General features: G+C 36.0%; 1 protein-coding gene across 1 annotated transcript in view; it reads right to left on the bottom strand.

The window, feature by feature from the left end:
• The window catches only part of LOC117928286 (mediator of RNA polymerase II transcription subunit 15a-like), a 27,189-nt gene extending 12,195 nt beyond the window's left edge, over positions 1–14,994 (bottom strand). The window contains 9 exon segments of the mRNA XM_034848193.1: positions 1–88; positions 387–461; positions 4,883–4,953; positions 7,879–9,250; positions 12,142–12,261; positions 12,609–12,667; positions 12,670–12,737; positions 14,805–14,829; positions 14,832–14,994. The exon segment at positions 1–88 is cut by the window's left edge and continues 719 nt beyond it. Of these exon segments, the coding sequence (XP_034704084.1) occupies positions 1–88; positions 387–461; positions 4,883–4,953; positions 7,879–9,250; positions 12,142–12,261; positions 12,609–12,667; positions 12,670–12,737; positions 14,805–14,829; positions 14,832–14,910 (1,957 nt within the window). The 5' untranslated portion in view covers positions 14,911–14,994.
• Between the last annotated feature and the right edge of the window lie 6 nt (positions 14,995–15,000).

The raw sequence follows: 15,000 nt of genomic DNA, 5'->3' as shown, positions 1-15,000 counted from the left end.
AGACTGTAATCATCCTCTCCAACATTGCTTTAAATATTTTGAGCTTCTCGAGCTGCTCTGTCTTTGGTTGCTGAGGAAGAGAATCATGCTGGAAAACAACAATAAAAGCAAACATAATAACAAGATCACAACAGAAAGTAAAAGAATAATCTATAAAAGTAATTGTTAGAAGTTTCTTTCTTTTTTCTTTTCTTCTGGTATTACAACAAATGGTGTATTACCATTCCCCAGGAATAGGCTGCAATATTTGGAATGGCAGGCCCCCACCCCACCTATCAACAAGGGATTAAGGATGCTTTACCAAAGAACTAAGACAATGATGTCTGGTTTGTGGCTTAACCTTAGGCAATGAATGCCAGAAAGAAAGATTTAAATGGATAACGCACCTGCTGCAATTTAGCTGCAATTTTCTGGTGCATCTCATTTAAATCAGGTAAGTACATCTCCTTCATTATTTTTATCTGCAAATATAGTCAGAAAGATATAAATGGTTAAAACTTCATGTTTTCAGGAGCTAATACTTTATAGAATCACATTGACGCATCTATTAGTTCACAAAAATAAGCTGACCAACAGAAGAAGAAAGATAAACTCATTTTTGTCAAATTCACAAATCCATCAGTTCTATGCATCGGTATAGTTTGAAAACAAGACCAAAAACAAGAAGAAGAAAGATAAACTCATTTTTTTCAATGTAGTTTCAAAGCAAAACCAAAACCAAAAACAATAATAATAATGATAATTTAAAATAAGAAAATATTAAAATAACATAAAAAGAACAACAACAGTAAAGGTCATTGCATTTTTTTTCCCACCATACTATCCAAATCAGCATAAGACAAGTGATCTGCCACAAAACTTTGCCTCTCAAAGTGCTTCTCAAACCCTTAAAATCAATGGTCATTATATGATTGATACTTCCAAGAGGAATCCAATCCAATCTGGCTAATCTAAATAACTTTTGTCATAACTCCAAAGTGATCGGACAATGTAAAAAAAAAAAAGTGATTAATCGATTCTCCACTTTCCTATATGCAAAGTGCAATGATCTAGACTAAAGGCTTTGAAAGGTCCTCTCACCTAAAACAAGTCATTGGTATTGATCCCCTTATTGACCGCTAACCAAGCAAATGCCTTAACCTTTGATGAAACTCTTGATTTCCATATAAATTTTGATGAAGAGAGAAGAACTAGATAAGGCTAAGAAGAACTGAAGAACGATTTTACCATGAATACGACTAAAGACGATAATGACCAAACTCTCTCATTTGGGAAGACAAGGATAGGGTCACACGAGAGCGAATAGACAAGAGACTTTCGAGACCTTCTATCTCTAAGTCATAAGGTTTACATGAAAATTAAAGTTCCAAGTAAAAGGGAAAAAGCACCCGTAGTTCAGATGATATAAGAGAATTTTTAACTAATGTAACTCTATAAAGAATACGAAATCGAGAACCCAAGGTTGATCCCCCATCACAAGGACTTCAACTCTACAGTAAACCAGCATTTGCCTTCTAAGACTTTCATCGATTGTCCCCTTCTCAATGTTGCACAAGAGTTAATGAACTATATCTCTAAATTGAGCTAATTAATTAATTGGAACCCTATTAAGTTAATTAATAATTTAGGTCCTCTTTGGGTTAGATTAAGTGACCCAAGCCTGAGGTAGGCTCAAGTCACTTAAGCTCATGGAAAAGACAATAAATACTCCTTCAGGGGTTACGGTTTCAAACTTTTGTTATTCATTCGTTCTCTCATACGTTCTAGAGAGAGAGTCATAGCCTCCACCCTTCCAAATCTCCACCATCTAAGTGCCAAGACTTAAGGAGAAGTCACCAAGTGGAAGATTGCTGAGTTTTCAAAACAATTTATGAATTTGCAACAATCTTTTTTTTTTTTTTTTGACAGATAAAAAAAATGTATATAAAGAAAAAATGAAGCACCAAAAGCAATGCCCTTAGAGTATATAGGGAGTATACAAAAAAAGCCCAAAGGCTCAAACCGAAGGGGAAGGGATAAAAACAAAAAACATCACCTGCCCTTACTTAGAGCCTAACCAATCAAAAAAGCTTACAAGTGAAGAAGGGTTCAAAAATATAGACACCTTAACCCAAGACCAAATATTACATACAAAAGAATTTTTCAATCTTTGGAGTGAAAGCTCCTCATTACCAGATGCTAACATATTCCTTTCCTTCCAGACTATCCAAAATATACATAAGGGGGTCATTTGCCAAACCTTTTTACGAGTTTTCCCCACAAAAGCCCCATGTCACCCAAGAAGAGTTTCCTTCATTGAACAAGAGAGAATCTAGGCCACACCAAAGAGGGAGAAAAGAAGATTCCATAGAACCCGAGTCTTTGCACAATAAAGTAAAAGGTGATCCACCGTCTCTACTTCAAAGAGGCATAGAAAACACCTATTTGCCCACGAGTACCCCCTCCTTTGAAGTTGGTCCAAAGTTAAGATTTTACCCCAAGAAGCCTCCCAAGCAAAGAAAGCCACCTTAGGAGGCACACTCACCCTCTACCACTAAGGAACAAAGGAGAATCTCTGGGCTCCAAAATAGAATAAAGAGACTTAACCGTAAAGGTGCCACACCTCGAAGCTGTCCAAATCATTCTATCTTCCACCTCCCTTTGCACCCTAAAGACTTGGATCTTTTGCAAAAAACATTCCACCAACTCTACCTCCCAATCATTAAACGCCCTTAAGAAAGGAGGGGTCCAACTAACAATTAGTATGCACACGTGTAACAATTAGTATATCAATTAGAGAGAAATTACAACTAACAATTAGCATGCACACGTGTAAAAGCTTGTTGCAACTAAAACGACAATCAAGTGCAGATACAACTAAAAAACATTCCCAAGCAACTATGTGTGAAACTAAGTGGTATAGGTACAAGTCCAATAATAATGTCATACTAAACAAGCATGTCCAAATCCAATAAATAAATAAACACATATCTAATCCAAGTTCTCAAGGATACTCTCTTAATATGGACCTATACTTCCATACCACATTGATATTTCATTTTGTGGTTTTAGCCTTTCCTAATATATTTGTTTGTTCATCTATCAAAAAATAAAAATAAAAAATATTTCATTTTGTGGTTTTACCATGTGGTGCACAAGAAAATTTGACCACTTCAACTAGCAAACTTGTGTCCCATGTCCCATGAATTTGGTCTTAGGCAGATCTAAAACCTAAGTAGCTTTTCATAGCAATGTCAACATTCATGGATATGTAGCAATGTTTTCAAAACCAGACCGGTCATTAAATTAAAAAATTATCGATTCATGGTTCACCAGTCAAACCGGTGGTCGAATCAATGATATCATAAATATATAATTTATATATTATTAAAATTAAAAATAATTACAAAAATAAAAATAACAATTTATATATTATTTAAAAATTATAATTTTATTTGAAAATCATAATATTATTTGAAAATCAAAAAATTAGTTTCAAATTAGAAATTAAAATTAAAATCAAAATTTTAATTTAAAATTAAAATTTTTAAAATTTATTTTTAAATCAAAAACTTATTTTAAGAGCAGAAATTTATTTAAAATTATAATGTTTTCATTCATTTAAATTAAAATCACAAGTTTTAAAAATCATAGAGTTAAAAAATAACAAATATAAAATAAAATAAATAATTATGGAGAATCCAAGATGAACTAAAAAGGTAAATGAGAATAAATATATATATATATATATATATATATATATATATAAAACCTGGAAATGAAATGGGATGTGTTTGTGCTGGAGGTGGGAAAGCAGAAGAGAGTTTAACTAAAAAAAAAAGGAAAGGTTTTGGGGGGAGGGGAGGGAGTGCACGCTAGGACTGGGAAAAGAGGGAGAGTGAGGGGTGCACGTTGGGAACTGGAAAGAGAGGGAGGGTGGAGGCGCAGTTGCAGATCTGGGAAAAAGGCAACGGCTGAGACGGGAGCCGAAAGGGGGGAGGAGAGGGGTGACTAGGAAGAGAGGGAGGGTGGAGACGCAATTACAGATCTGGGAAGAAGGAAGGGGGGGACGGCGGCTGAGGCGGGTGCCGAAAGGGGGGAGGAAAGGGGTTTTTTGAACCATTCGGTTCACACTTGAAACCGGTCGAGTCGTCCAATTCACCGGTCCGACCGTCGATTTCAACAGTTCAACGCCAGTTCAATAGCTACCCAACTTAAACAACTGAACTGGACTGAACTAGTGACCGATCGGCGGTTGGACCAGCCAGTCCGGTCCAGTTTTTAAAATACTGATATATAGCATTACTATTTATATGAAAATAGAATTACAGCTTAGGGCTGTATTGCAGCACTATTCACATTTCTATTTCAGCATTATTCATGCTACCTTAGCATCAAACAGGATATATTTTAAGTTTTTCTATGAAACTTCTATTAAGTTATGACAGTATGTCAAGATTAGTATGTGTTTAAGGATCAAGATTGATTATTAGTAGAACAAGTTGTGGGCACTTCTCTATAAGAATTGTAATATCTTCTTTCAAGAATAAATATAAGATTTTCTATTATTTTGCTACTGAACTTGAGATCTTTGTCAATCCCTAAAAAGGGGTCAATCTTTCCTCTTTGAAGGAATTTATTCTAAAACCTACTTAGTGTGACAGCAGTAATCTTTTTCCCTTTGTCATCATCCCTTTGCAGGTTTTTAATAGTTTCTTACTGTTTTTTGTTATTCTAGCAACTAAAATTGGTTATAATAAATCCTAGTTGGTTCCTACCAACCCAACACTATTTTTATTAAAAATAATAATAATAATAAACCATGCACCACACCCTTTAATTTCCCCCCTTTAAGTCCTCCACTGGTGGGTGCAATCAGATGAGCAAAAAAAGAACATATTACCTTTTGATACACCTCCTCTTGCCAATCACCCACATTAGGAGTCCCTGTCTGGGCTGTGGAATCCAAAGAAGCTACAAAACAAATATAGAATATGTGCACTTAATAGATGTCTGTCAGAGAGGGGGAGAAAAGAAGGAAAAAACTGAAAGAAGCACAACTCAGAGAAATGTTACTAGAAAAGGGAAAAAAATTCCCACACACAAACCTTACAAATGCACATGCCAGCAACATTCTTCCAAATGGAATTAAGTAAAATTTTAAGCACAAAACCAAAAGTCCCAAGGGCCAAAATGAGAAAGACTCATAATAGTCATATTAAATGCAGATTGTGTAATCATATGCAAATGTATAAACTGATAAAATATCAGGCCTGATGAATGATTCAGTAGTGGAAGAAAAGCAACCTACAAAAGCTTCACTAAAAACCTTGTCTATTGGTCAATTGAAGGAAGGATTCAAGGTTGCATCATTTTCTCCAACAGTCAAAAAGGATGTAAAGAAAAGGTATATTAAAACTTTCTGGCATGGAAAAATATGTTCCACTAATTTTCACAATCTACAAAACTATTAATATCAAAGTAAAGCCCAAGTTAATTATCAATGGGAAAAAGGATTGAGAATAATAACCTAGTTTTCTTTCATAGCACTCCCATTCCAAAAAATGAAGACAGCAAAACTAAAAGAACAACGATATAGGGGCAATGGTGCATGAGGAAGGGTTAGGGCAGATTGATCATGGCATTTGGCAAGCTATATGAAAAGGTAGGGATATATTCCATTCTTTCACTAGTATATAGGCAGGGAATAGGCTGAGGATTAAATTTTTTACTTGATGGCTGATGCAGGCATCAATCAATTGGGGATCTTTTTTCAGTCTTTTGGTTTCAGCATCCAACAAAGAGGCCTCTGTTGCAGGTTGTTGGCGCTCAAAAGTATGGTCATCTCATTGGAGTTCTAACAGCATCATTGGTTTCCAAGATGATGGTGACTTTCATGGCCTGAATTCACAGCTTTACCATTCCAGTAGAAATAAAAGAATCATTTTGATGAAAGGCACCTAGAAAGAGGTGCTTCTTGGATTAATTTTTTTATAGGGTGGCCCCTCCTATTATCGCGTCTTCATTCCCTTCATTGTTGGTGAGAAACATTTGCCATTCTGGTGCCCTATCCAAGGTAGGTTTTTCCACTTAGGAAGCAGCTTGGGAGAAGGTTGTTAACATAGCTCAATTAACAAGGAGGAGATGGACCATGGTGACTCGTTGCTACTTCAGTTACCAAGTTGAGTCTGCAAATAACATTCTCCTCCATTGAGAGGTGGTTGGATCTTCGTGGATGTTACTTTTTCTCCATGTTTGGCATTTCATGGGTATACCTCATTTAGTGAAAAGGGCGCCCCGGCTTGTTGATATGATCATTTGTTCGTAAGAGAAGGATGAAAGTAGCGGTATAATTTAGCTTCTTTTTTTTCTTTTTCTTTTTTTGTGCAGATGGAAGGAGAACAATAGGCAGGCTTTTGAAGAGAAAGAGATAATGGTTTTTCAGCTTAAAGACACTTAAAATCCTTATTCACATGATCTAGACCTTCCATGGAAGAGGAGGAGAGGACTTTGTCTTTTCTTAAGTTAATTAAGAGCTTATGTTTATGTTGGCCAAAAATTCTCTATCCTTTTTCTTGGATTTCCTCATAAACCCCCTTGTACTAGGGTGTGCCCCCTTTCATGATGCTTTATTAGTTTACTCATATTTGTGTATTAAAGAAACAAAAGGATATAGAAATGAAACAGATCACAAAGTAAATCTCTAGCACATATATCATGGTCACTGATATCATATAGAATATTCTTAATCATTTGGAAGGATCAAAAAGAGTAATGTGCTCCTAAGGTTTGCAGAAGAGGGAGAAAAAAGAGAAAATAAAAGACAAAAAAATCTGAAAAAGAAAATATGTTTGAAAACATTTTAAAAAGTATTTAGCAAGAGACTTTAGTCCAATATGTAGGAAATGCACATTTAAGAGACATTCTGTTTCAATGATCAAACCACAAAAGAGAATAATTGTAGTTAGATATTTTAAGAAAGGATAATATGTTTCTTTTCTTTTAATGTGTAACAAGTCACTGGATGTGCCAAAAAAGGGTATTGCACTAAAGGATGGTTTAAAAAGAAAAAAAAAATGGACCAGGACAAATAGACCCAATTTATTTCTACCAAGTTGGAAATGCTAGAACCTCAACAAAACTAGAAGAATTCTCAACTTCACCAATCTAAGCAACATCTAAAATTAAATGAGGGGAAATAAAACTCTCCCTACTAAAATTGAAAGGTAATTCACTTAGATGCTTTATAGGTTTTGCATTAACAAATAGTATAATGCTCTTTTCTAATTAATTAATTCAGGTGGTCTATTAGGTTTGTAGCCCTCATGCAAAGCATCTTACTCAAAACACTACCTTTACCATTATTACCAGTCCAACGCATTTCCTACCTAGTTTGGACAAAATTTATTATAAACATCAGCTTCGCACTAAATACCAGGTTTGGAAAAATATATTTCAAATCTTGGTTTCATGCTAGATAGCATGCTGCAATTGAGAAACTTTTGGCAAGTAACGGCGCAGATGTAGGGGATGTCATCATCAAGAAATCATGAGAACAGCAGTGACCACTTTGTGTATGCATGGCTGGGGTAGGGGGGAGAGCAAAGGTACATAAAATATTCTGAAAGGGAGAGTGAGAGAGGAATGAGAGGTGTTTAAAATCCTTTTTCTGTACACCACAAAGAACAAAAGCTAATAGTGACCCTTGCTTTTTATCAATAAACCACTAACACTTCAACACTTGAATAAAGGCAACAACAAATTGATAAAAAGAAAAATGGACACATCTGTAACAGTCATAAAATGCCATGATTATGATGATAAGAATGGAAGCTGGGCAAAAAAACAGTTAAGAAGCAATAGGAGTAATAAGAAAGTTTATAAGCTACAACAACATACTTGATGATGCTTCTGGAAGAGCTCTTTGGGGCTGAAATAACTGCTTCTGCTGATCAATAACATTCTGTGTTTGAAGCAAGGCCCCTGAGGTTTGAAGTCTTTGTTGCATGTCTCTCTGTAATGAATTTGGCTGTGGTTGCAACTGTGTTGACTGTGATTGAAACTGTGACATCAGTTGCTGCTGTGATGGCTGTTGTTGTGACTGCTGCCCTTGTGTTGCCAGCAAATTTGACACACCCTGCTGCGTTTGTTGCTGAACTGGAACCTTGGATTGTTGCAATATATGTACAGGGTGCTGATTAGTCTGCATACTAGGATTACCAGATTGAGTTCCAAGCATTTGTTGCTGCTGCTGCAGTGCAGAAACATTACTTTGATGGCCCAGCTGTTGCTGATGAATATTCGAAAGGTTGCTCTGCTGAGCCATTAACTGGTGCTGCTGCTGCTGTTGCTGCTGCTGCAGGTTTGGAAGATTATTTTGCTGGCTTAGCAGCCTCTGCTGCTGTTGCTGCTGCTGCTGCTGCAAGTCAGTAAAGCTGTTTTGTTGTCCAATCAACTGATTTGATTGCATGGTTGTAGCATTGGGTGGTTGTCCTATAAGCTGCTGCTGCTGTGAGGGCAATATTGGCTGCTGTGTCATTGATGTTTGCTGTTGATGCATAACAGGAGTCTGTTGTGGCTGTTGCTGTTGCCTGAGAACCGCCGGTGGATGTTGCTGAAGCACAGATTGTGATGACTGTTGAACAGAAGACGGCTGATTCTGTTGAAGGCCAGACAGAGGAGCTGATTGCATACCAGATGAAGTTTGCATGACGGATTGCTGAGACGATTGGAACTGATTTGATTGTAACAGAGTCTGCTGCTGCTGCTGTTGCTGCTGCTGCTGTTGTTGTTGCTGTTGTTGCTGGATGTGAGATTGCATGAGAGGAATATTTCCCTGCTGATACTTCTGTTTTAAAAGGTGATGTTGCAACTGCTGCTGATAAATGTACTGCTGTGAGCTCTGGGACTGCTGCTGTTGCTGTTGTGGAACTACCTGTGGCCTTCCTTGACTCTGCCTCTGAGAATTGGCAAACATATTTGAAGGCACCCCTTGTCCCATTGAATTCCCCACTGAGTTCTGTGGAATGCCAGAGATGTTCTGCATCCCAGAGTTCTGGCCAACAACATTTTGCATGGGAGTCTGGTTCAAACTAGTAACAGAAGATAGTGTGGATGGCAAGCTGGCAGAACTTGGTACTCCAGATGCAATGTTAGTTTGAATATTTTGGGCCAGCAGCTGTTGGCGTGTTTGAGACTGATTAGGTGCCAATGGGACAGGGAGCTGTTGCCCTTGGTTGTGCACTTGGGGTTGCATACTGTGAGATGCTATTCAAGATAAGAGGACATTTAATTAGAAGAATAAATGTTTGAAACAGGCAAACTAAGAATCATGCTCAACTACACAGTAAGAGGTACTTTAACACTACAATGAACAGAGCTGTATCTCAAATCAGTCTAATTCAAAGCAAAGGGTCCATTTCCAGAGTCATCAAATTCAATTCAACTGGTTTTTTATTTTTCCCATTAGACTGGTATGTAAAACTAATGGATCAATCAGGATTTCTGCTTCTGAAAAGAGCAAAATATATCTCCCATCCCCTACACAGAGGAAAAAAACAATTGAAGCCCATTTGCAATCGCATATTTCATTCTAATATCATAAATAGCACTCTGAAAACTAGAGTTAAGGACATTATAAACAAAAAATCCCCCGTGATTACAAAAGAATCAACATCTTTTTCCTACTCAATTCTCATTTATACTCCACTAGTTTCTACTAGCATCTGAATGAATGTTTTGGAGTGGAGCATAAGTGGGGCATGAAGAGCATCCCTTTCATTTACAAGTCCTTACTCCTTTCCTTTATGGTGAGAGTGATGTTTGTTAAACAAGCAACATTTGGTGATGGCTAGAAAGACTATGACAAAAATTAATAAGGATGAGCCCCTTAAGATTTACTCATGAAAAGAAATGGTACAAAGAAATCCAAAATAGTAAGGGTTTAGGGAGGGAATAGAGATGTTCAAGGTTCCACTCTATGTAAAACATTTTTAAAAGAGGTTACCTATCAAACCACAACAAAAACTAAAATAAAAATAAATAAATAAAAAACAATTATAATATTCTTAAGTAGACTCAGTTGAGGGCATTTTGATAGTGCATGTCTAGGATTTTAGAATCAAAGGTAGGATACTCGGTAATTTGCATCCTAATTAGAATTTGTAATATCTTCTTTTCTAGAACTTTCTTATAATAGGTTCCTATAAACTTCCTATTTTCTAAAAGTGCTTATTTGCTTTTAATTTGTCAATTGTTTCTGAAGGTTCTCTTTATATTTCAGTTCTATAATTTGGAAGGTTTAGAAGTCCTAGGAAAAGAATTAGAATTCTAATAGGTTACTATTATGTTAGGTTTTTCTTTTATGGTGTTGTGGAGTTTTAAAGTTCTCTAAATTCTATAAATAAAACTAATTGCAGTAAATAAGAAATAAAATGAATAATAATAATAACCCTCTCCTGGGGAGATTCCTAAAAGGTTTTAGCAAGACTCTTAAGGTTCATTGATCTTTTTCTCCTTTTTCTTTTGTTGATTTCATTTCTTTCTTTCTTTGCTGCTGAAATTTGTCAATCCCCTCCATAAATACCATGGAGTTGAAGTCCAAGCCTACAGTTTTGTGATCATAAGTACCTATCTTTTTTTTTATGAGAGATCATAAGTAACCTATCTTAAGGTTGTTTTAGATCACAGACCCACTTTATTGTTGAAATCTGATACTGAAAAGGCCATCGTCATCTCTCTCTCTCTTAAATATGGAAGAATCAACCCAATTCCCTAGAAATCGGCCAGGGCATTGAAATGTTGGCCATTCAGCTAGAACAATCCAAAATGAGTTGGAATTTTCATGGGGACAAAGAATGGAGGTATCTTTCAATTTTGAAGCTAGAACCAACCCCGTACCTGAAATGCAGCAAATAGAAATGGAACCAATACACTGATCATGTAACCATTTTAAGGAAATAGGTTATCTTCTTTCAGATGGAAGAAAAAAACAATTAGTTAGTATATAAAAAACAAAGGAAATGCAAGGAAGGATGAGCTATCCCTCAAGCCAAACAAAAAGAAGCAAACCAAGTATTAAGGGAGTCCAAAAGCCTAAGACACCTCGCAATCACTCAAGAGGAAGGAAGGCTCCTACATAAACTCCTAATAAGGAAGCTCCTTGCTTTGGCAACCAATCTGCAGAAGATATATCTTTCTATCCTCAATCATCAAGGGATAGAAAGGGAGTAAAAATGAAAAGGAAAACTAATTAACCAAATCAAGTCTCATTCCTAAAAAAAAAACCAATATACTAAGTAAAATAAAAAACCAATACCCTAAGTGAAAGTTTTCATTCATCATCATCTTCAAGGCCAAAATTTAAATTATTCAAATAAACTTCCCTAATACTCGTTGCAACAAAATTATGCTTCAGCTTCAATCTTTCAGGTATGCCTTTGACACATTGGTGTGGTGTTCTTGAATAGGACCATTGTTTCTCTTCCTTCCTTTTAGCCATCCAGTTGTAACCATAAAATCCATTCCAAGTGACTAATCTAGGAATTTATTCTGAAAAGAAATTCTTAGAAACTACTAGAATGGTCAAAGGTTTTTATGTCCTACTAGCATATATCCTATCTATAACAAGCACATCACAGATACATATAAGATGAGATCTATACAAGTGATAGTATCATTTTTATGTATAAAAAAGGTATGTTTTGCGGTGTCTTAAATTTTTTACAACTAAGCATTAGTTTTTATCATGTGTACTTTGGTGCATGCTCTTTTTAGGCGCTATTGATATATTTTCTCTTTGCCTATCAGAAAAAAAAAACTAAGCATTAGTTTTATGATAGCTCCGTTCTCTGTAAAATCCACTCATAAGGATGAATTTGGCTTTGATGCACAGGAAACAAATTGAGACAATTTCATGCCTATAAAAGGGTAGAGAGTAATTTTCATAGAAAAGGAATGGTATATACATGTATAATAGTACATTTGCATGTGAGTGCATGCATGTGTGATTGAAATATGAAAATAGGAAAATAAAGAAAAAGTAAGAACATCATACAATAAGTCAAGCGTAAATATGGATATGGAAGGACAGAGTATGTTATAATGCCAGCAAATTTCTACTGTGGCATTTCATGAGAGCAAATTGCTTCTCCATTCTGTTACCTGGATCTGGGGATTTTTGCTATTGCCAGCTGAGTTCGATGGCAGATTACTAGGCATTGCAGTCTGAGATTTCGTTTCCATTGTCAGCATCTTCAGTGATATCTTCCGCAGGTAGTCAGACTGAAATTTAAAAGAAAAAATATATATATATATATACACATCAATGAATCACAGATTAAAAACTCACACATATGCGTTTTAATATTTTGAATAGACAAAAAAAAAAAATATATATCAAATACCAAATAATGTTCCTAGATTGATGAAGAGATGAATGGTTAAGTAAATATTTTGATAGATAAGCATACACAACAAAATTATTATCATTTTTATAAAAATGAGCCATAAAGGTAACCAGAATACACAGGATATACATAGCTTAGATGACCAGACAACAGAGAAAAAGAATCAACAGCAGAAACTTAATAGAGTAAACTACCTCATGCAGATTACCAAATTTACAAGACTTTTGCATGATGGATATACTGGCTCGTGGCAGCTGTATAAATCTTTTCTTCAAACTTACAGCGATTTTCCTAAGCTCATGCAGACCCTCTTGTCCAGAAACAGGAAGATGCCTCTTCAAAGTGTCCATTCTAGAGGTAAGAATAAACAACAGGTTTAAATGGTTAATGAAATGCAGTCACAGAGAAGTTCTTAACAATCGATTAGTAAATCACATCAGCAATACATAAACCATGTCCAGTAGATATCCAACCCAGAAACAGCATTGCATGATACTCAAATTTAGAATACACAGAAAAAGAAGAAGCAGATAGAAAATGATAATTCAAACCTTATTTCTTAACCCACAAACAAGAAACTTCACTCAGAATTTTCTTGAGGCCGAAAGTCTATACCAGTATATAACATTTCTACAGTTCTAAGTAAATCAGAAAGATGCTAGTTTACAGGATTTGCGGTCATCCTTTGACATTTACTGCACATTTATCACTTTTGCTGCCTCAGCCTCTTTCCTGTTCTTGTGTGTTAATGTGAGAACTTGCTCATCTATCAATTTTCAATGTGCCTAAAATGTTCACAAATCCTTATTATGCCTTGCCTGCTTGAACTTTCAACCCATGGGAACCAATATTCAGTGGATTTGATAGAGCCATGTATCAATTATGCCTTGCCTCCCTACCAATTCATGAAATCCCAACATATATTCCAATTGAACCAGGATTCAAGCAGGTTCTTCTGGACATTAATAGAAGAAACTGGTTCGGTGACTAGAAGCCAGGACGTCTTTAAACCACCTAACAGAGTAGTCTAACATAGATTACTATTGTCTTAGAATGCCTAAGCCATGATCTCAGTGAACAGATTTTTAACAAGCCACTCTAGGCAAAGTTCAGTGTACGATAACAAAGGATACAACTCAGTTTCCTTTCCCAACCCTGTTGACTAGCTTATCTATGGTATCTTCTGATACTAATGCAGTACTAATCCTCCTCTTTGTTCCATTGTACATGTGTTTTACATCACCCACCTAGCTGAATATGGCAAAATACACAAAAGCATGCCTCTAGACAAGCCATGTGCATACTCCTCATCCCAGCACCAACTTCAATGTCAAAGATGATGTGGCATAAACAACTTAAATGAGTTCTGTAAGCCCTAGGGAATTTGCTCCAAACAATTATAAAAGGTAACTTATTTCATCTATTCAGAGCTTTTTCTCAATCATTTGTTCGTCTGTCAAAAATTGTTCAATTAAGGAATTTGCTCCTAACAATTATAAAAGGTAACGTTATTTCATCTATTCAGAGCTTTTTCTCAATCATTTGTTTGTCTGTCAAAAATTGTTCAATTAATTTGATGGATGGCTTATATAATCGGATAACTGAGAAGAGCTAGGCAATCATCAGGGTCCTCACTTTTATGCCACAAGCCGTCCACTTTATTTAGAATTATCACAGTTCATTTATTTGCATAAGAACCACACTACGATTGATGGCACTGCACCAGTCAACATTGATAGAGCAGCACATGCCAACTAAATATGAAGGGAGAGAATGCAAGAATGTGAAACTTCAAAAGAAGCACATGCCAACCCCAAACAAGTTTTGGTGCGAAAATTCAAAACATAGGACCCACAAAACAATATGGCAACTAATTTTTGATACATAAATTCCGCTAATATATTGAAAGCCCTAAGAAAGGGCGCAACAGCGTACACACGACAAAACAAAATGGCAACTGAATCAGAATGGAAGCTGCAAATATCCATTTTAGTAAGAGCTCAAAGGAAGCTGCATTTCCCATAACCTCATCAACTATCCAGCCAATAATATCTTTAATTTCAACTATTTTATTAGGGAAAATGAACTCTTTGGAATAAAAATAATAATTCAAAATTATCCATCTAAATCAAGTAAACCAACACACTACTTTCAAACCCTAAGCCAGGTCCAAGCCTGCTTTCAAATTTTTTTTTTTAATTACTCAATTCTGGTCCAACTGATAGTCTCCGTTCTGTGAGCTGAGTCACCCAACTCCACAAAACAACTCTCAAGAATTCAATAAAAAACAGTCCACAAAAATCATCACACACCACCAAAAATATTCTCAAAATTCACACATGCATGAACTGAAAACACTCCAAGACATCTCCAAAGAGGAAAAAAAAAAATCAATATCGGTAAACAAACAACACTCACATCTTGTTGACAATCCTTTGGCGTGATCGGGGGGCAACTGGGTCCTCCAATCGCCCCCATCCATGGCCGGCTCAGCCTGAGCAGGCCTCCAATTATTGGTATCCATCAAAATCCAACTGTCCCAAAACGAATCCACCAAACAACACACACACAGAGATCAAAAAGCTCGGCTAGCTTCAGCTCCGTCTCCTGAATT

Source organism: Vitis riparia, chromosome 13 (assembly GCF_004353265.1).
Source record: "Vitis riparia cultivar Riparia Gloire de Montpellier isolate 1030 chromosome 13, EGFV_Vit.rip_1.0, whole genome shotgun sequence".
Taxonomy (NCBI): Eukaryota; Viridiplantae; Streptophyta; class Magnoliopsida; order Vitales; family Vitaceae; genus Vitis; species Vitis riparia.
This window is presented reverse-complemented; position numbering and strand designations above follow the sequence as displayed.